Consider the following 20,649-nt stretch of genomic DNA (forward strand, 5'->3'; position numbering starts at 1 on the left):
CTGGCACTCAGACTGCACCAACGGCCTCATTCATCCTAGATGCAGAGAGAGCCGGCTTCTGAAATACTGACAGCGATCACAGCAGAGGCAATGGCTCTTTAAGGACCCGTTAAGGGTAATACAGAGGAGTACTTCACTCAGAAACACATTCAGCGTGCACTTTTTTCTTTTTCCTTTTTTTTTCCTTTTTTGACTCTGTCACCCTGGCTGGAGTGCAGTGACACAATCTCCAATCACTGTAACCTCCACCTGCTGGGCTCAGTGATCCTCCTAAGTAGCTGGGACTACAGACACACGCCACCATGCTCAGCTAATATTTTTTGTATTTTTTGTATTTTCAATAGAGACGGAGTTTTGCCATGTTGCCCAGGCTGGTCTCGTCAGAAACAGACGGCTCACTTAGCCTTTTTTTTTTTGAGACAGAGTCTCCCTCTGCCCCCCAGGCTGGAGTGCAGTGGCACGATTTTTGGCTCAATGCAACCTCTGCCTCCCAGGTTCAAGCGATTCTCCTGCCTCAGCCTCCTGAGTAGCTGGGATTACAGGCGTGCGCCACCACACCTGGCTAGTTTTTGTATTTTTATTAGAGACAGGGTTTCACCATGTTGGCCAGGCTGGTCTCAAACTCCTGACCTCAGGTGATCCACCTGCCTCGGCGTCCCAAAGTGCCGGGATTACAGGCATGAGCTTACTTAATTTTTTTCTTTTTATTTATTTATTTTTTTTGAGATGGAGTCTCGCTCTGTCACCAGGCTGGAGTGCAGTGACGTGATCTCGGCTCACTGCAATCTCCACCTCTGGGGTTCAAGCGATTCTTCTGCCTCAGCCTCCTGAGTAGCTGGGACTACAGGCATGCACCACCACGGCCAGCTAATTTTTGTATTTTTAGTAGAGAAGGGGTTTCACCATGTTGGCCAGGATGGTCTCGATCTCCTGACCTCGTGATCCGCCCACCTCAGCCTCCCAAAGTGCTGGGATTACAGGTGTGAGCCACCGTGCCTGGCCAAATTATTGTAATAATTTAAGAATGTATATAAATAATCCATGTTTACAGTAGAAAATCTTGAAATAACAATTGCAGCAAGAATTACCCACAATCCCCTGCATCCCGATGTAGGCAAAATTAATGTTCTAGCATATATCCTTCCATACTTTTTAATGTGTATATGTATCTATAAATATAAAAATAAGACCATATCATCTGCACCACACGATGGTTTATAATGGCTGCCTACTCCCCAAGAGCACAGGAGAAAGGGCACCCATTTTTAATGTGTATTATGACAGCTCATGAGTTTCACAGGAAAGCCTACTGGATTTCAGAGATGTTTGTAAGACTCTGGACTTGAGAAATTTCATGTGTAAAAGAAAGCCATATATGTTTTATTTTTTAAAGTCTGCAAGTCTGCAAATGTAAAAAGTTTCAAGAGGAAGAATTTTATTTCATTAAAAAAAAGGAAAGCGGCAGCTTTTACATTACATTTTTAGGCTCCCAAGGTGCTCGACCTCAAATGCATTGTACAAGTGAATGGGCATAAACAGATAACGTTTCCAAAATAGATGATCAGATTTCAAGAAATTTGCCAAAGTCTAGACTTTATTAATTTGGATCTTGTAAAAATTTTTAAAAAACCCTGCACTTTGGGAGGCCAAAACAGGAGGATTTCTTGAGCCCAGGAGTTTGAGACCAACCTGGGCAATATAGTGAGACCTTGTCTCTACAAATAATAAAAAAAATAGCCAGGCATGGTGGAGTGCACCTGTGGTCCCAGCTACTCAGGAAGATGAGGTGGGAGGATCTCTTGAGCCCAGGCACTTGAGGCTGTAGTGAGCTGTGATCACACCACTGCACTCCTGCCTGGGTGACAGAGTGAGATCCTGTCTCAAAAAACAAAACAACAACAGGAACAAAACAAAATCAAACAGGCCACTCTGCTTAAAAAATGTAGAAATTAAAGCTCTGGAACTCTTATCATGAAATGTCCTCCACTGGTCCTAGCTGAGGTGGCCATGGGCTGACCTAGCGTGCCTTTTCCTATAAAGAAATTAAGTATTGAAAAAGCACTGATTAGAGGACTGAGGATCCAGTTTCCAGTGCTTACATGCAGCAAGAACTGGCAGAATTGAAGGAAAAACAGACAAATGTACATTGATATTTGAATACTTCAATAGACCTATTTCAATAATTAATGGGAGAAGTAGACACAAAAAGTAGAAAACCTGCACGACACTATCAAGCAATTTGATTCCATTGATATTTACAGACCATTGCACCCAACAATAGCAGATACACATTCTTCTCTTTTTAGATGGAGTTTTTGCTTTGTCACCCAGGCTGGAGTGCAATGGCGCGATCTTGGCCTACTGCAACCTCCACCTCCTGGGTTTAAGCGATTCTCCTTTCTCAACCCCCAAGCAGCTGGGACTACAGGCGCACACTACCATGCCCAGCTAATTTTTGTATTTTTAGTAGAGACAAGTTTTCACCATGTTGGCCAGGCTGGCCTTGAACTCTTGACCTCAGGTGATCCACCCACCTCGGCCTCCCAAAGTGCTGAGATCACAGGCGTGAGCCACCGCATTCGGCCAGATACACATTCTTTTCAAGTACATAAGAAACCTTCACCAGCTGGGTGCACTGCATGCCTTGGCTGTCATCCCAACATGTTGGGAAGCCAAGGCAGGAGGACAGGAGGATCACTTGAGGCCAGTAGTTCAAGACCAGCCTGGGCAAATAAGCAAGACCTCATCTCTACAAAAAAACATTAAAAGTTAGCCAGGTGTGGTGGCATATGCCTGTAGTCCTAGCTATTTGGGAAGCTGAGGCAGGAGGATCACTTGAGGCTAGAAGTTGGAGGCTGCAGTGAACTCTGATGGCACCACTGCACTCTAGCCTGGGTGACAGAGCAAGACCTCATCTCTAAAACAAAAGAAAAACAAAAACATTTGCCAAGATAGATCATACACTGAGTCATAAAACAAATCTCAATAAATATAAAGGATTAAATCCTATAAAATATGTTCTCTTAGAACAAAATTAATCAGAAATATCAAAAAGATCTTTGGAAAATCCTCATATATTTGGAAATTTAAAATCACACTTTTAAATAATCCAGGAGTCAAAGGAGAAAAACAAGAGAAGGAAAAATTAAACAATACTAAGAACTGAATTCTTAAAATGAAAACACTACAGGCTACGGGCTCATGCCTGTAACTCAGCATTTTCGGAGGCTGAGGTGGGAAGATCACTTGAGCCCAGGAGTTCAAGACTAGCCTGAGCAACATAGGGAGACCCCAACTCTACAAAAAACAAAATTTAAAAATTAGCCAGGTGTGGTAGCTTACACCTGTAGTCCCAGCTACTCAGGAGGCTGAGGTGGGAGGATCACTTGAACCCAGGAGGTCCGGGCTTCAGAGAGCTGTCTGGGCAATGGAGTGAGACCCTGGAGAGAGAGAAAAGGAAGGGAGGGAGGATGGGAGGGAGGAAAGGAGGGAAGGAGGGAAAGGGAGGGGATGGGAGGGAAGGGAAGGGAAGGGGAGGGGATGGGAGGGGAGGGAAGGGAAGGGAAGGGAAGGGAAGGGAAGAGAAGGGAAGGGAAGGGAAAGGGAGACAGAGAGGCAGAGGGAGAGGGAATCAAAATTTATGGGGTGCAACTAAAGCGGTGCATAGAGAGAAAGTCTACCTTTCAATGCTAAACTGGAAACAATGCAGATCTCCACCAGCAGAAGGGATAAACAACTTGTGGCATATCCATACCAAGACATACCACTTGGCAATAAGAACAAACTACAGATACATGCAACATCAATCAATCTCAAAAACATGGAGGATCTGTCATTGGAAAACCAGAATCACAAGTACATACGTAGGCTGGGCACAGTGGTTCACGCCTGTAATCCCAGAACTTTGGGAGGCCAAGGTGGGTGCATTATGAGGTCAGGAGTTCGAGACCAACCTGGCCAACATGCTGAAACCTTGTCTCTACTAAACATACAAAAATTAGCTGGGCATGGTGGCACATGCCTGTAATCCAAGCTACTTGGGAGGCTGAGGCAGAATTGCTTGAACCCGGGAGATGGAGGTTGCAGTGAGCCGAGATCATGACAGTGCACTCCAGCCTGGGTGACAGAGTGAGACTCTGTCTCAAAAAAAATAAAAAAATAAAAACTATATACGTATATATAGTATATATAGCAATATCCACAAATTCTCCAACTGTGAGACTTACATGTCCCAAAAAGATGATATAAATCTTTCTCTTCCTTAATGATGATTTTTTTTAATTTCTGGAAGAATAATAGGCCCAACTTCCCTTCTGACTATAGTCATATTAAACAAGCAGATCCCATCAATGATAAATGTCACTACTGTAAAAACTACTTAAGTTGTAAGGAAATACTGTTTCAGAGACTTAAAATAATTGTAGTTGGAGAAAAAACAAAGAGTATCTTTGTATGATGTTATTTTTATGAAGCTCGAGCAAAGACACTTATTCATAATGATAGAAAGTATATCATTGGTTTCCTCAGACTTGTGGAAAAGAGGGACATTTGGGATTAATTGGGAAGGTGCACAAGGGAACTCTTTGGGATGATAGAAATTTTCTGTATCTGGATTGTGTTGTGTCTATACAGGTGTAGACATTTGTTGAAACTCATTGACCTTTACACTTAAAATATTTTTATTGATTATAAATTATACCTCATGCCGGGTGCAGTGGCTCATGCCTGTAATCCCAGCACTTTGGGAGGTCAAGGCGGGCAGATCACTTGAGATCAAGAGTTCGAGACCAGCCTGGCCAACATGGTGAAACCCCATCTCTACTAAAAATACAAAAATTAGCCGGGCATGGTGGCGGGCGCCTATAATCCCATCTACTTGGGAGGCTGAGGTGGGAGAATCACTTGAACCTAGGAGGTGAAGGTTGCTGTGAGCCGAGATCGCGCTACTACACTCCAGCCTGGGTGAAAGAGTGAGTAAGATTCTGCCTCAAAAAATAAAATAAAAATTAAATAATAAATTATATCTCAAAGCTTTTTTTAAAAAAAAAGCCTTTGTCTACTGCTCTGATGGCTGGGGCCAGTCTCTTGTCACTCTGGAAACTGAGGACACTTGGATTCTACCCAAGCATCCAAGTAGTGGCATATCAGTCTCGGAGCTCCTACCTGGTGATGTGCAGAGGGCCTCGGAGGACTCGGGACAGCAGGGTCAATTTTTTTGCCCAAGTGCCTAGGCTGCTAACTCACTGACTAGAACTGAATCTGGCACTCTTTAGTTTTGCACCAACTCTGCCAAGCCACTCTATCTTATACTAAACATCATACTCAAACCAAAAAAAAAACAAAAAGAAAGACTTTGTCATTATCTTGCCTCTTGGTGTGTTCCGGTATGAAGTATACAGCATCACCTTTGATGTCTTGTCAAATCTAATCAAGCTTAAGACCTGTGCTGTTTCGGACCATAGCCACTAGCTACATGTGGCTATTTAAATGTAAATTAGTGAAAATGACATAAAATTAAAAATTCTGTCACTCAGCCACACTGGATACATTTTAGGTGCTCACTGGCCACCTGTGGTGAATGACTTCCATTTTAGACAGCACAGAGAACATTTCTGTCATCACAGAAAGTTGTACTGGATAGTTTCGAGGTACAACTTCCAGATTATAGAAAATACAGAGGGTACAGGAATGAGTTAAACTCACTTAGGGAAAGGATCTAATCCAGCATGTGGCTCATTCTGCAAGACAACTGGCCTGGTGTCCTCAGTGTGTCATTGTTACAGATAAAACTAACGGGGCAAGAGGGTAAGAGACTGTTTTAGAGCAAAAGTAACTAAAGGAGACTTGACAAACAAATCCAGTGAGTGAGTGTGGATTGGATCCTGATTTGAAAAGAAACTGAATATGAATGTGCTACTACACTCCAGCCTGGGTGACAGAGTGAGCAAGATTCTGCCTCAAAAAAAAATTAAAAATTAAATAATATTAAATAATTAGACAGGAGGATGGTGTTAGGGAATTACGGTTTGGAGCTTCAGACATATAAGAATGGTATTGTAGTTATGCAGGAGTCATAATTTTTAGGCACGTCACCCTGAAGTAGTTAAGAGTAAAGTGTTATGATGCCTTCAGTTTACTTTCTAGTAGATCAGCAAAAATAAATATATGCACACAAATATAGATGAAGAAAAATATAGCAAAATATAGTCATGGACGGCATAATGACATTTTGGTCAATGTTGGACCACATATACGACAGTGGTCCCATAAGATTATAATACAATAGCGTATTACTTGGCTTTTTCTATGTTTAGATACACACATCTCTCTGTGTTCCAACTGCCTACAGTACTTAGTACAGGAACATGCCGTCCAGGTTTGTAGCCTAGAAACAATGTAGACTACACAATATAGCCCACATGTGTAGCGGGCTGTGCCGTCCAGGTTTATGTCAGTACACTCTATGATGTTCTCACAATGACACAGTTTCACCTAACAATATCTTTCAGAACATATCCCCGTTGTTAAGGGTCTAAGGGTCGTATGACTATATCAACAGTGTTTTACTTTAAGTGGTGTGTATACAGATCATTATACTTTTTTTTTTTTTTCGAGACGGAGTCTCGCTCTCTCGCCCAGGCTGGAGGGCAGTGGCGAGATCTCGGTTCACTGCAAGCTCCGCCTCCCGGTTTCACTCCATTCTCCTGCTTCAGCCTCCCGAGTAGCTGGGACTACAGGCATCCACCACCACGCCTGGCTAATTTTTTGTATTTTTAGTAGAGATGGGGTTTCACCATGTTAGCCAGGATGGTCATGATTTCCTGACCTTGTGATCCACCCCCCTCGGCCTTCCAAAGTGCTGGGATTACAGGCGTGAGCCACCGCGCCCGGCCTATACTATTCTTTTTAACTTTTCTGTACATTTGAAATTTTCCTAAGTTGAGAAACGAAGTGAAAAACCATATTCTTCTCCCTCTCCCCCACTATCATTGACATATGTAAACTGGATTTCATGGACAAAGTCTATGGGGAAATTGATGCAGTTGGTGTATGATGTGGTTAATTTCTTTCTTATTTTGGCTATTATTTCACTTTTTAAGGACATAAGGAGGGGGAAACATCAATTCAAGCTTCCCATGCTCAGCAACTATATCAGACTAAAGAGCTGCTGCAGCTTCTCTTGACAGGTGGGCACTTTTTCGGGTTAGCATCTGTAGCCCGGTGGGGAGTTTGGTCAGGTCCAGGGAGGGTACAGCCAGGCCAGGGAAACTGGAGGTGCAGCCACCACCTGGAGACTCGATCTCCTCCCATCAGGATTCCCTCTAGGTCCCTCTCATCATGCCTGCTGCTGGGCTACAGTCATTCAGGTTCTGCTTCAGGACTTGGACACCGGAAAAGAGCTGGAAGCACTTTGGAGATTCTCTCAGCCAATCCCAGAGGGCTGGCGCGCAGAAAGCTCACATCCCCACCCTCCATGGGAGTTTAGACAGGAGGAGGCCAGAACCAACTGCTCTCCCAGAAGGCTGAGATAAAACGAAATTTGCACAAAGCAAGACTGGCACCTAGTGGATGCTTTTTATATTGACGTTTGTATTATACTTCTAACCAGAGAAAGTAACCTGGACAATCCTGACAGGCCTGCAGAAGATGAGAAAAAATACAATTGTAGCGCCCTGGTCGTGCTTCCCCTAAATTCACCAAATCCAAGGAACAGCAAAAAGCCAACACACACGTGTGCACTCTAAAATCCAAAAACGGAATGTCAGCCTGGTGTAGTGGCTCACGCCTGTAATCCCAGCATTTGGGGAGGCCAAGGAGGGAGGATCGCTTAAGCCCAAGAGTTCAAAATCTGGGCAACTTAGCAAGACCCCATCTCTACAAAAAATTTAAAAACTAGCCAGGCATGGTGGTGCATGCCCATAGTCCCAGCTACTCAGGAGGCTGAAGCAGGAGGATCACTTGAGCCCGGGAGTCCGAGGCTGCAGTGAGCCATGATCATGCCACACTGCACTCCAGCCTGGAAAACAGGGCAAGACCCTGTCTCAAAAGAAAAGAAAAAAAAAAAAAAAACAAGGTCTAGTGAGGGAGAAAGGAACATTTGGAGACACCTGAAAAGAATTTGCCATATGTAGGCTCTCCACTCATTAAAACTCATTTTGGTTGCTTACCACTAGATAATCTCTTACACCTGATTTCCAGCCGAATCGAGGACCTCAATTCTAAAATGCTCGAGTTGCAAATTTCTAGAACAGACCTATTTGTCTTTCACTTTCATCATTCTTGCTTCCTAGAAGGCCCTCCCTCAAATCGTAAAATTGTTTAGATCCCTGGCTCTTAATAGATCAACTTCTTTTTTGTCATGACTGTAACAGCTTCACTAGTGAAAGTTAATGACTCATTCTACCTCACATCCTAATTAGTTGCTCAACTGTGTCTCCCTACTCATCCCTATGCCATAGTCCCCCCTCCTAGGGACATTCAACACTGTGTCAAATGCAGGGCCCTGAGCACCCAGCTGTGAGAGTGGCAAAAACAAAAACAAAAACAAAACACCTCTCCTATTGAAGATACCCTCCCCACCCTTGTAGACCCCCCACTTCTTCCCTATCCTATGAAACTGAAGTTTGAAATAAACACACAAAATCATTCATTCATGAGGTAAGAGTGTGGTATCATGTGAACAAACCTTATCAACGTTGCCCAAACTGGAATGTTCAGATATACACACTCCTAAAGGAGCAATGAGATCATTTCTTCCAGTGTCATGACTCCAGCCAGAGGCAGAAGAGCCACAATTTCCCAATTTTAAAAAATCATCATCATTGTATTACTATCATATGAGAAAAGTAAATTTTAATGTTATAATATTCTGTGATGAAATCAATTCTTGGCCAGGCGCGGTGGCTCATGCCTGTAATTCCAGCACTTTGGGAGGTCGAGGCAGGCGGATCACCTGAGGTCAGGAGTTCGAGACTAGCCTGGCCAACATGGCAAAACCCTGTCTCTACTAAAAATACAAAAATGAGCCAGGCGTGGTGGCGGACGCCTGTAATCCCAGCTACAGGAGCACTGCTTGAATCCAGGAGAAGAAGGTTGCAGTGAGCCGAGATCGCGCCACTACACTCCAGACTGGGCGACAAGAGCAAAACTCCATCTCAAACAAACAAAAAAAAAGAAACCAATTGTAAATTAACCTATTGGCTTATCACAAGCCCAATCAAAATCCCCATAGGGTTTTGTTTTGTTTTGTTTTTTTGAGACAAAGTCTCCCTCTTGTGGCCCAGGCTGGAGTGTAGTGGCGCGATCTTGGCTCACTGCAACCTCCGCCTCCCTGATTCAATCAATTCTCCTGCCACTCAGCCTCCCGAGTAGCTGGGATTACAGATGCCCACCACCATTCCCGGCCAATTTTTGTACTCTTAGTAGAGACAGGGGGGTCGCCATGTTGGCTAGGCTGGTCTCAAACTCCTGACCTCAGGTGATCCGCCTGCCTCGGCCTCCCAAATTGTTGGGATTACAGGCATAAGCCACCACACCCGGCCAGGATTTATTTTTAACTTGGGTAAAATATTGTGTGAAAGCTCATCTATAAATTGTTACAGCCATACTGAGAGGCAATTTGACGGAATCTATTGAAATTTAAGATACATGTAGCCTGTGACCAGAATTCCACCTCTCCTTACCCACCTGAGAAAGATGCTGGCACAGGTGCACAGAAGGCAGGCACGAGGTCGCCACAACTTCACTTTACTGAGAAACTGGAAGCACCCCAAGCATCTATCAATCAGGGAATGGTTCAACAGCCTAAGCTGCAGCAGTGGTTCTCCGAAGTGCAGCCGTTAACACAGCAGCAGCAGCATCACGTGGGACGCATTCTTTCGCCGCCATCGGCTGAATGAGAAACTCCAGGGTAGGGCAAAGCAGTCTGTGTTTTAACCAGCCCTCCCGCTGATCCTGCTGCAGTTAAAATGAACGTAGTCCTATGTTATTAATTTGGAAAGTCCTCTAAAATATATTGGGTTAAAAAAAAAAAAAGCAAGTTCAAGTTGCAGAATGCTACATACAGTATACCATTTATGTGGGGGAAAAGAAATCACTTATTTTCTAAGAGTGCATCTGTATGTATACAGATTCACAGAAATGATTTGGAGTCCGAAACTCTGAAGTAACAATGGTAGCCTCTGCATGTAATCACTAAGCCAGAAGGAGCCCAGGTGACGGGCAAAGTTAGTCTAGCCTTAGGTGTCATGTTTACATCTTTTTTACAAGAATGTATTTCTATAATACTTGTCTAATTAATATGCATTTTTTAATGAGCTTCCTAGAATAGTCAGTCATAGAGCAGGAAAGAATGGTGGTTACCAGGGGCTGGAGGGAGAGTTTAATGGATACAGAGTTTCAGTGTGGGAGGATGAGAAAGTTCTGGAGATGGATGGTGGTGATACACAGCGTGAATGTGCTCACTGCCACTGAACTGTGTACTTTTTTTAAATGGTTAAAATGGTGGATTTTATATTTTACAACATTAAAAAATAAAAATAAGTGTGGTTTTTAAATGTTAACCACTATCTGTCCAGCTCAGTTCCCAATGAACCAGACTTCTAGCATGAAAACTGCCCTCTTCACAAGGCTCCTGGCAGTGTGACCCCAGCCCAGGCAGGGGTGTTGGGCTAGGATGAACACCTGAACCAAAATGCAGCCAATCAGATGTTCCTCCCAGGAAGTAGGAGTGTGGACTGGCTCAGGTTCCCAGCAGGAAACAAACACTTTTAAGCAGGGCTAAGAGATTTTTTATAAAGGGACTACAGTACTTAAAACAGTGTGAGTGGAGTTAAGGAAGCCTACAAGGAAGAGTGAGGCATTCTGGGACAGGCAGAAAGCAACCAACAGGAGGAAATTGTCACTGGACTTCCAGCCAGAGTGAAGGGCACAGCCAGAGGACCAGGGCGGTCCCCACCAAACCACAGCCCTGCAGAGCTCAGCAGGGGAATGTAGACTCTGACCGCATGGCCTCCCACCCTCCAATCTCCAGCAAGGGAGTTGAGCTGATGCCATCGGTGGAACTCAGCCTCCAAGGGCGTAGAGCAGATGGAGAAAGGTGTGGGGAGAGGGCTGGATCTCAGGGAGCAGAGAATGCCCAGCTCTCCTAAGCATCAGCAAGTGGCTGGATGATAACATCATAACCTCAGAACAGTCAGGCAGCCAAACAACAGCACGAACTCTTAAGGCAGCAGTTAAGAGACCACACAGCACTTTGGGAGGCAGAGGCTGGTGGATCACAAGGTCAAGAGTTCGAGACCAGCCTAGCCAACATAGTGAAATCCCGTCTCTACTAAAAATACAAAAAATTAGCCCAGTGTGGTGGCGGGCGCCTGTAATCCCAGCTACTTGGGAGGCTGAGGCAGGAGAATCGCTTGAACCTGGGAGGTGGAGGTTGCAGGGAGCCGAGATCGTGCCATTACACTCCAGCCTAGGCAACAGTGCAAGACTCAAAAAAAAAAAAAGGGACTACACAAAAGCCCTAATGATTCTGTCTCCTGTAATCCCTCCCTGCAGACAAGCTGTCTCTGTGTACCCTGACAATTCTTTGAAATTGTAATTACACTTGTTTTGCTTAAACTGCCCCAATTTTTGTTTCTTACAACCAAATAATCTTTACTTAGCAAAGCAGGAGAATGAAAAGGCAAAAGATATTTAGGAAAATATTTCAAAGAGTTATAAAGACAACAACAATAAAAATGAATTCTAAAAGCCCCCAAAGTTAAAAATAATGTACTGTCGAGAGACAGCAATGGCATAGAATGGATAGTGCTGAAACAGACTAGGATCCTACCGTAATAAAGCAAGCACAAGTGTATAGGATGGAAAGAATAATCCACAGTGTGCAGAAAACGGGCTGTGTGTGTGGGAATCCCAAGTTACAGCCTCATCTCACAAGACACAGCACAAAGAACTCCGTATAGATCAGAGAGGCAGCTTTCAACTGCTTTAGCACAAGAACACATTTTACGTTGCGTACCCCCTAAAACAAGTTACTCTTAAGTACATGCAATGCACTGGTATGTTCTATTTTAATTACATTTTCTTCTTTAAAAAATGGTGGCTGCAACCCACTTTAATTATTTCATAATGCACTGAAAAGTCACAATTTACTGAAGTGTAAAAAATATAAACACACACACACGGAGACAAGAGAGACGAGAACAAAATGCAAGAAATACCTGCCTAGTTTCAGGAAAGGAACTTTTTTTAAGCTTAAAAATACAGTTTAAGCTTAAAAATACAGTATCGGCCAGTGCAGTGGCTCACACATGTAATCCCAGCACTTTGGGAGGCTGAGGCAGGCAGATCACTTGAGGTCAGGAGTTCGAGACTAGCCTGACCAATATGGTGAAAACCCATCTCTACTAAAAATACAAAAATTAGCCAAGCACGGTGGCACGCAACTATAATCCCAGCTACTCGGGAAACTGAGGCAGGAGAATTGCTTGCAATTCGGGAGGCGGCGGCTGCAGTGAGCCGAGATCACGCCACTACACTCCAGCCTGGGTGACAGAGTGAGACTCTGTGTCAAAAAATGAAAAGGCAAACCGTGGAAAATATTTGCGGCATATGTTTGTAAAGGAATGATTCTCTTTTATAAAAAGACTTTATAGGTAAATAAGACAATGCCTTTTTAAGCATGGACAAGGATCTAAACCCACAATAAAGAAATACAAATGGCAACGAGCACAAAAAAAGTAAACTGAGTCACGATGAAATGGAAATAAAAACACTGCTTATGGAGCCTAAAATTGATGGAGTCTTTCTGGAAATTTTGGTATATTTCTTAAGTCTTAAGGGAGTATGTATGTCATTTTTCTCAGTAAGTAGAAATATCTCGTAAGGATACATTTTAAGAAAAATACAAAATGTGTCTGAGAATGTTCCCTCTAGCATTACCTGCAACAAATTAAAACATGAGAACAGTGAAAGCATAACATGGGTGGAATAGTGAGAACCACAAACATTATTTCAAAGGATAATTGACAATGATATTGTGTGAAAGATGATAAAATGAATATATATTGATTCCAGTTTCCTAAGAAAAGCATGTGTATTCATGCAGAGAGAAAAATTAAAAGGAGATACACCAAAACATTATAGTTATCTGTTACATGATTTTATTTTCCTTCTTTGCCGAATTTCCTCAATGAACATGTCACTGGCTTTCAAAACAATAGATTTTTACAATCTTATTCTTAAAAAAGATTGTATTAAGTTCCCTTTTTCACCTTTGGAAAGGGGAACTGTGTCCACCCATAAGGCTGTGTCTGGATTTCTTGATAACACCAAAGACAAAAAGGAATTTCCGTTAGAACTTATTCCCGCATCATGTAACAATTTACTGCTCTGAAAATAATCCCTTAGCCAGGCGCTGCACTCTGATGTTCAATGTGTACCCACAGACGCTGCTCCGTGCGGTTCTTACAGCATCCATGAGACAGGTGGCACTGCTGTTACTCTCCTGTCACACTCCAGAAAAAAAGTCGAGTTATAACTGCCACGCCGTAGTGTGGACCCAGAACTAGCACTCAGCTTCTGGACCCCAATGTAGTCTTTCCTCACAACAGACTGACTTGCATTCCTGTCTGCCCTCCTTTTATTTCTCGTACCTCATCAAACCACAAAAGTCCCCAACTGAAAGACTCTGCCAGTTGCGCAACAATGTGACCATACTTCATGACACAGAACTCTACACTTAAAAATGATTAACATGGTAATTGTTATATATATATTGCCACAAAAGGTCAAAGTCTGGCTGAATCTACCCAGTTTGTTTTTTAAGTATAACCATATTCCTAGGGAACCCATGCTCACCAGCAAGCTATCCCTAAGCTATGAGAAAGCACCCTGACCAGCAACCCTAAGTAGGTGCCTGAGGAGACTCAAAACATCCAAATTCCAGCCAGTCAACTGTTTGTTAACAATTCCTGTTAACAAAAGGAGAGTGGTCAGCAGGCAGTTAAGACAACCTAGCACAACACACAACAAAGCCAAGAACTCCAACCCCATCAGTACAGACAGGCCAGGCTTTGTCCACGCCACCAGCTACGAAGGCCATCCAGTTCATTTCTCTTCCCCCAGTTCCACACTCTGGTCCAAACACAATCTTCCAGTTATGAAACGGGTTTATTATGCAACTCTCTTGAGTACAAAGAAGGGTCACCACCCAACGAGAACATCCTGCTCCACTGAGAGGAATGTTACTTGTTGCAAATAAATGCAACATACAAACACAATTTCTCTTGGAAGCCGGGTTAGCGATTCGACTCTGTGAAATTGCATCAAATCTAGAGACAAGAACAAAGCTTTGGCCCAGCTTTGGAACATTATGACCACACAGGACCAACTAAGGATGCTGCCGAGTCCTCGCTCGACTTCAGTGCTGCTTCCCGTCTCTCTGTTGAACTTTCTGGACGGCTCTAGGTCGGGCAGGAATCTCTAACAAATTAAACTACAACAGGGCCATGGGCAAGCCTGGGGCAAAATGTCTTCATTACCTCGTTTTTATTTCCCTTTAAAAGCCCTTTCTAACTTTAGCACCCGAAAGATGCATTTCCTCTCCCTTTGAGCCATTATTACCTAGGATATGCCAGGCCATTTTAAAGTGGTAATTTTCAACCTTTGGATTTTTCATATGACATCCAAGCAAACTTCATTTTGCACTGCTTTCTACACAATTACTTGTAATTGTTCTGGGACAACAGGCGTGTGCCACCATGCCCAGCTATTTATTTTTCTCAGAAATATTTTCATATTAAAAATTACCCACACACATATGAACACAAGTTATAGTATGGATGGGTACAGCCAACCCAGTGTCCTCACACAGAGTCAGCTGGCACCATGCGAAGACGAAGCACTACCCACCCCATGCTTTGTCCACACCGGGCGTCCTCAGTCTGAATGACGCCTGCTAATCCTGTTACACTGCTACGGCTTCTCATTCTGCCACTGCTTTGTGATCCACCGCACAATTTTGTCAGCATAAGGATAGTGCTGAGGTGCCACAAAAGTCAAAAGCTAACTACATTTGATTAAAAGAAAATCTAATTTTATGCCTGAGTTGTCTTCAAAGACATGATCACAAATGGTCACAGGAGGAGCACTGGAAAAGCCACTGCTGCCTGGGTGGGTTCACCAGTTATCTTACCAATTACAACTGAAAGAAACTACAGCTAAAGGATGGCAAGAATTCAAATCTGGCCAGGCGTGGTGGCTTGCACCTAAGCATCACGCCCAGCCAGCACTTTGGGAGGCCAAGGCAGGAGGATCACTTGAGCCTAGGAGTTTAGGACCAGCAACATGGCAAAACCCAATCTCTAAAAAATAAATATCAAAATTATCCAGGCATGGTGGTGTGCACCTCTAGTTCCAGTTACTCAAGAGGATGAGATGCGGAAGGATTACTTCAGCCTGGGAAGCACGATCATGCCACTGCACTCCAGCCTGGGTGAGAACGAGACCCTGTCTCCACAAAAAAAAAAAAAAGATAATTCAAATTTGAAGAGAATAGAACAAATATCATTTCCTCCTACCTCACTGTCACTCTTTCTTGGGATCCCTGGGGTCCCCACTCCTGCCCAGGGCCAGGCCTGGGGGCTCTTTCTCTATTCAGACCATGCCCTTGGAAAGCTCACCCAGTCTTGGACGGCTTTAATGTCACATCCATGCCAACACCAAATTACTATCTCCATCCCAACCTCTCCCCCAAGTTACGTGGGTATGTACCTGCATGCCTAATAGGTATCTATAACTCAACATGTCCAGAACTCAGTCCCTGATCTCCCCTCACAAACCCACTCCACCCACGGCAGCATCCAGGTGCTAGCAAAAAGCACCTGTGAATCATACCTGCCTTCTGGCTTCCTTGCACATCTCGTAAGAAATCCCATCAGCTCTAACTTCCAAATATCAGAAGCCAACCAATTCTTTCCAACCCCAATACCACCCTGGCCCAAGCTACCATCACCTCTTCCCTGGATTGCTCTAAAAGCACCCTACCGGTTTCTGCCTTACAAGAAACTCCTTCAGTGCTTTCTCAACCCAACAGCCAAGGTGATACTGAATTAACACAGAAGGCAGACCATGTCACTCTTCCGCTCAAACTCTCGTTAGTCAGCATGTCCCTACAATGGCCTCAAGGCCCTACACAACCTGACTGCTCGCTACCTTCTGCTTTAATCTCCTTTTCTCACTATGCACCACACGGACCACCTCTCAGTCTTTCATACAACAGGCTCATGCAGATCTTAGACTCGAGCTCTTGTCTCTTCCCCAGATACCCACTTCGCTGACTCTCTCACCTCTTCCCAGTCTATATTCAAATCTCTCCCTCTCAATAAGCCCTATCCTGATCACATATTTAATTCTGCAACCAGCACTCCCCAACCCTAACTCCCAGCCTCCTTAATCTGCTATTCCACCTGTAGGTTGCCACCTTCTAACATAGGTCCGTGGTCTGTTAGGAGTTGGGTTGCACAACAGGTGAGTGGAGGGTCAGCCGCAAATCTTCATCTGTATTTACAGCCACTCCCCATCACTCACATCACTACCAGAGCTCTACCTCCTGTCAGATCAGTGGCGGCATTTGATCCTCATAGGAGGGCCCTACTGTGAGGATTCCAGGTTGCATACTCCTTTTGAAAATCTAATGCCTGATGATCTGTCGCTGTCTCCTATCACCCCCAGATGGAACCGTGCAGTTGCAGGAAAACAAGCTCAGGGCTCCTGATTCTACATTATGGTGAGTTGTATAATTACTTCATTATATATTACAATATAATAATAATAGAAATAAAGTACACAATAAATGTAATGTGCTTGAATCATCCTGAAACCATCCCCTCCCCTACCCGGTCCGTGGAAAAACTGTCTTCCACCAAACCAGTCCCTGATGCCAAAAAGGTTGGCATTTACTCACTCATACATTGTTTATGGCCATCATCTCCCCGGTAGAATGTCAGCTTCTCAAAGGCAGATATCCTCCATTGCTGCTGTTCAATGGTTATGTATCAAGCTACCAAATAATCCCTGACACAGAGTAGGCAATCAAGAAGCACTTGCTGAATCAATGAATGTAGCATGTTGGGCATTAACCTCCAATGGAATTATAACAACCCCAGATATATCAATGCACCTGATGTGTCCATTATGAAGTTCCAATTTCTGAGCCTCACTTGAAGCATTAACCATTGCACTATGGCTTCAAAAGCCCCAAACCTGAGGCCCTGACATCTACTCACATTAAAACATACTCATATTCATTTATACCAAAATAATTCACTTTTAAAAATTCATCTCAAATACCACCACCTTTTTAGGATTGCTGCCATAAAGTATTTAAACCAAAATCTAATCATAAGGAAACAACTGGACAAATCCACAATGTAGGACATTCTACAACATGACTTAATTTATGTGAACTCATTTAAATATTAAAATCCACACACACACAGCATGAGGGTGACTATTCTGAATTATTAGAGCAATATGACAAGTAATTACAATATATGATTACTGACTTGATAGTGACTGGAGGGCTGAAATTTTTCAAAATAAAAAGTTGGGAAGAAAAATTAATCTCAGAAAAGAAAACACACAAACTTTGTTGCCTGGTTTAGGAGTGGAAAAAGACAATGAAATACTCTAAAAATAGAAGATTGTTTTTGTAACAATGCTAATTTAACTCCGGATTTTTCTAAACCAAAAAAATAATTAGAAATTACCATATGGTTGTCATCATTTACTTCTTTAGGCAGAGTCAGGTATAAGGGAAATCGGACTCATAAGCCAAGTGTTGGTTACCAATAAAGGATTGGATTTATCAGCACAGGCCTCTTTCTTTACTGTCACTACAGCCCTGGGTTGTGAAGTCACAACCCAGACAAGTGGGAATGCATGAAGAATCAACCAGCTATAGCTGACACTAGACTAACACAAATGTCTTGGTTCTTTCACTTCGTTGCAAATTCTAGGTTATCCACAAGCTTTGAAAGCATTTACCTATTTAATGCCAGGGGAGCAAAATTGCTTTTTAAAAACCTTCGCACCACAAGCCCAAACATGTGGCTGTATTCCTCTACATATACCACAAGACAAGCACTGGGTAAAGATGAATATTTATTCACTTTACAAAGAGAATGGTATTAAATTGCCATAAACAGCTCAATTTATAGACAAATATAACTGTACATTACACCAGCAGCTGGTTCAAACTCGCTTTCCCAAGATGCTTATATGGCTCTGGCTCTTAAGTTGAGCACACAAATCTCTGTTCTGTCATTGGTATTAAAAAGTCCCTCAAAGATAATGGTTTTGTTTTACATATTCACAGGTGGGAAAAAATAAATCCATCTGCCCAGCCCTTTCTTAGAGGTGAGCTTCCATCTGCATGTCCCCTAGTGAGCACTAAGCCAATATTGGCTCATTCTTTAAAAAAAAAAAAAAAAAAAAAAAACTACTGATAATTTGCAAAGGCTTTTGTAGCACACCAAAATATTTATACATACATAAAAAATCTTGAGTGAGATTTATCATTTTAAAGGTAAACAGATACCCTAACACTGCCAAGAGTAGGTAATGAAAAGAAAAACATTAAATTATTCAATTATAAAAATATTTTCTTCGGAAAAAAATTCCAACAAGGTTATCATTAATATCTAAAACCAAAGAGAAAAAATAAACAATTGTTCTTTGATCCATTAGTAATTTAAATAAAAATGGAAACCTCTTCAAAAGCAGCTATAACTGAATTTTTTTTAAAAGTTGCAGGTAACGAGCACTTCTAATCTATATACTGATGATTCTTTACAAGTAATTTGCAGTCAAGAAAAATCCTTAATATGGTTAAATCTAGTTTTTTAATGATCATAATTTTTGTTTTGTTTTAAAAAAATACTTCACATGACAGCTTAAAAAATAAGTGGTTATCCTGGGGAAGCACTCCAAATATTCAATCTGACTCAAGTCAGATTATCACAGTTAATAGACAAGCTAGGGATACTGATGATTTTTTTTAATTACCATCATTTTTACTCCAGTTTGTACTTATCCCTTCATATTTTATGAAAACGTACCAAATTAAATGTACTAAATTAAAAAAATTTTCACTAGTGCTGCTTTGCATCTGGATTTGATGAAAGATACCAACCTGAGATAAGAGCTGACTTCTTTACAACAGTCCAGTTCTTCAACTCCTATGGGAAAGGTCTCTATCTGCACTTGTCAATTCTTGATATAACCAATCATACTAGGATATTATATTATAAAAATATACCATATATTGGACACTGATGTCAGTACATTGCAGAAAATGTGTCTATATACTGTGTAAAGTTTATTAACATTTGAATGAAACACTCTTATTTACACAGTCAAGTCTGGGGTGCTCAGGACAGCAAAGTGGCATGGGATCCACCGCTGTGAATTTGGAAATGTGCAGCGGTCCTTGGCATCCTGGCACAGAGGCAGCCCTCACCACTGGGCAAGGTGAGCCAGAGTTTATATAGTTTGACCGGCTTTGCTTTGCTGTCTTCATTCTTCTTCACTTTCATTTTCAGGATCTAAGTCAGAATCTCCATTTAATTCTTTTTCACTTGCTGTATCTCTGTCCTCGCCATTTTCTTCATCTTTTCCTTCGGCATCCTCATCTTCCTCTTCATCAACGTCCTCATCTTTTTCACTTTCACTCTCTTCCTCATCTTCATCCCAATTATCCTAGTTGAAATACCAACAAGGAAAGCATTCATGAAGACCTCATTCTTACACAGTATGAGGATATAAAGGCCGATGTATACACAGGGAACAAATCACTCACTTCAGAATCCTTATCTGCTATTTCATCGTCAGACTCCTCTTCAGAAGATTCTGTAAGGGGAGAAAGAACCCAGCCTTAATTTTAGAACAAAACAGAGGGTATAGCCTGGAAATTAAACAGAACCAGATTCCTGAATTTACTTTTAGAAATATTATTTATATTTAGCAATCATCCAACTGAGAAATAACATTATTTTTTTTTTGCAGGCTGCAGTGCAGTGGAGCAATCTTGGCTCACTGCAGCCTCTGCCTCCTGGGTTCAAGCCTCAGGCTCCTGCCTCAGCCTCCTGAGTAGCCACCACACCCAGCTAATTTTTGTAGAGACGGGGTTTCGCCATGTTGCCCAAGCTGATCTCGAACTCCTGGACTCAAAGGATCCGCTCACGTCTGCCTCCCAAAGTGCTGGGATTACAGGCATGAGCCACCACACCTGGCTAATTTTTTCCTACATGTATAAAAGTATGTTCATTATATTATTCCTTCAAGATCTCACCAGTCCAAACCAACTAGCCAAACCCTTACAAAAATCTCATCTTAAAATACTAAGCCATATCAGGGCCACCAAATAGCCCCAGTGGATGAGGAAAAATTCAACACAGAAAAGCTGGCTTATAAATGAAATGGAAGAATTAGCATTATTTTTTAACCCATAAAGTACTAATAATGAAATATTAGCAACTGATATGTTAGATGTATGACTGGGGGGAAAACACGCAAACATTAAAACAAAAATTAACACTGCTAGATTATTCTCTAAGCACTAAGGAAGACATATCTCACAACGGAGAG

At 42.5% G+C, this 20,649-nt stretch overlaps 1 protein-coding gene across 2 annotated transcripts in view; it reads right to left on the minus strand.

The window, feature by feature from the left end:
- Positions 1-18,152: 18,152 nt before the first annotated feature.
- Positions 18,153-20,649, minus strand: part of WDR43 (WD repeat domain 43) — a 75,274-nt gene continuing 72,777 nt past the window's right edge. For both annotated transcript variants that reach the window (XM_054474130.2, XM_054474129.2), the window contains 2 exons: positions 19,862-19,911; positions 18,153-19,761 (listed from right to left, as the gene is read on the minus strand). In XM_054474130.2, the coding sequence (XP_054330105.1) occupies positions 19,579-19,761; positions 19,862-19,911 (233 nt within the window). In that variant the 3' untranslated portion in view covers positions 18,153-19,578. The remainder of the gene's footprint in view (positions 19,762-19,861; positions 19,912-20,649) is intronic.

This window comes from Pongo pygmaeus, chromosome 12 (genome assembly GCF_028885625.2).
Source record: "Pongo pygmaeus isolate AG05252 chromosome 12, NHGRI_mPonPyg2-v2.0_pri, whole genome shotgun sequence".
Lineage (NCBI taxonomy): Eukaryota > Metazoa > Chordata > Mammalia > Primates > Hominidae > Pongo > Pongo pygmaeus.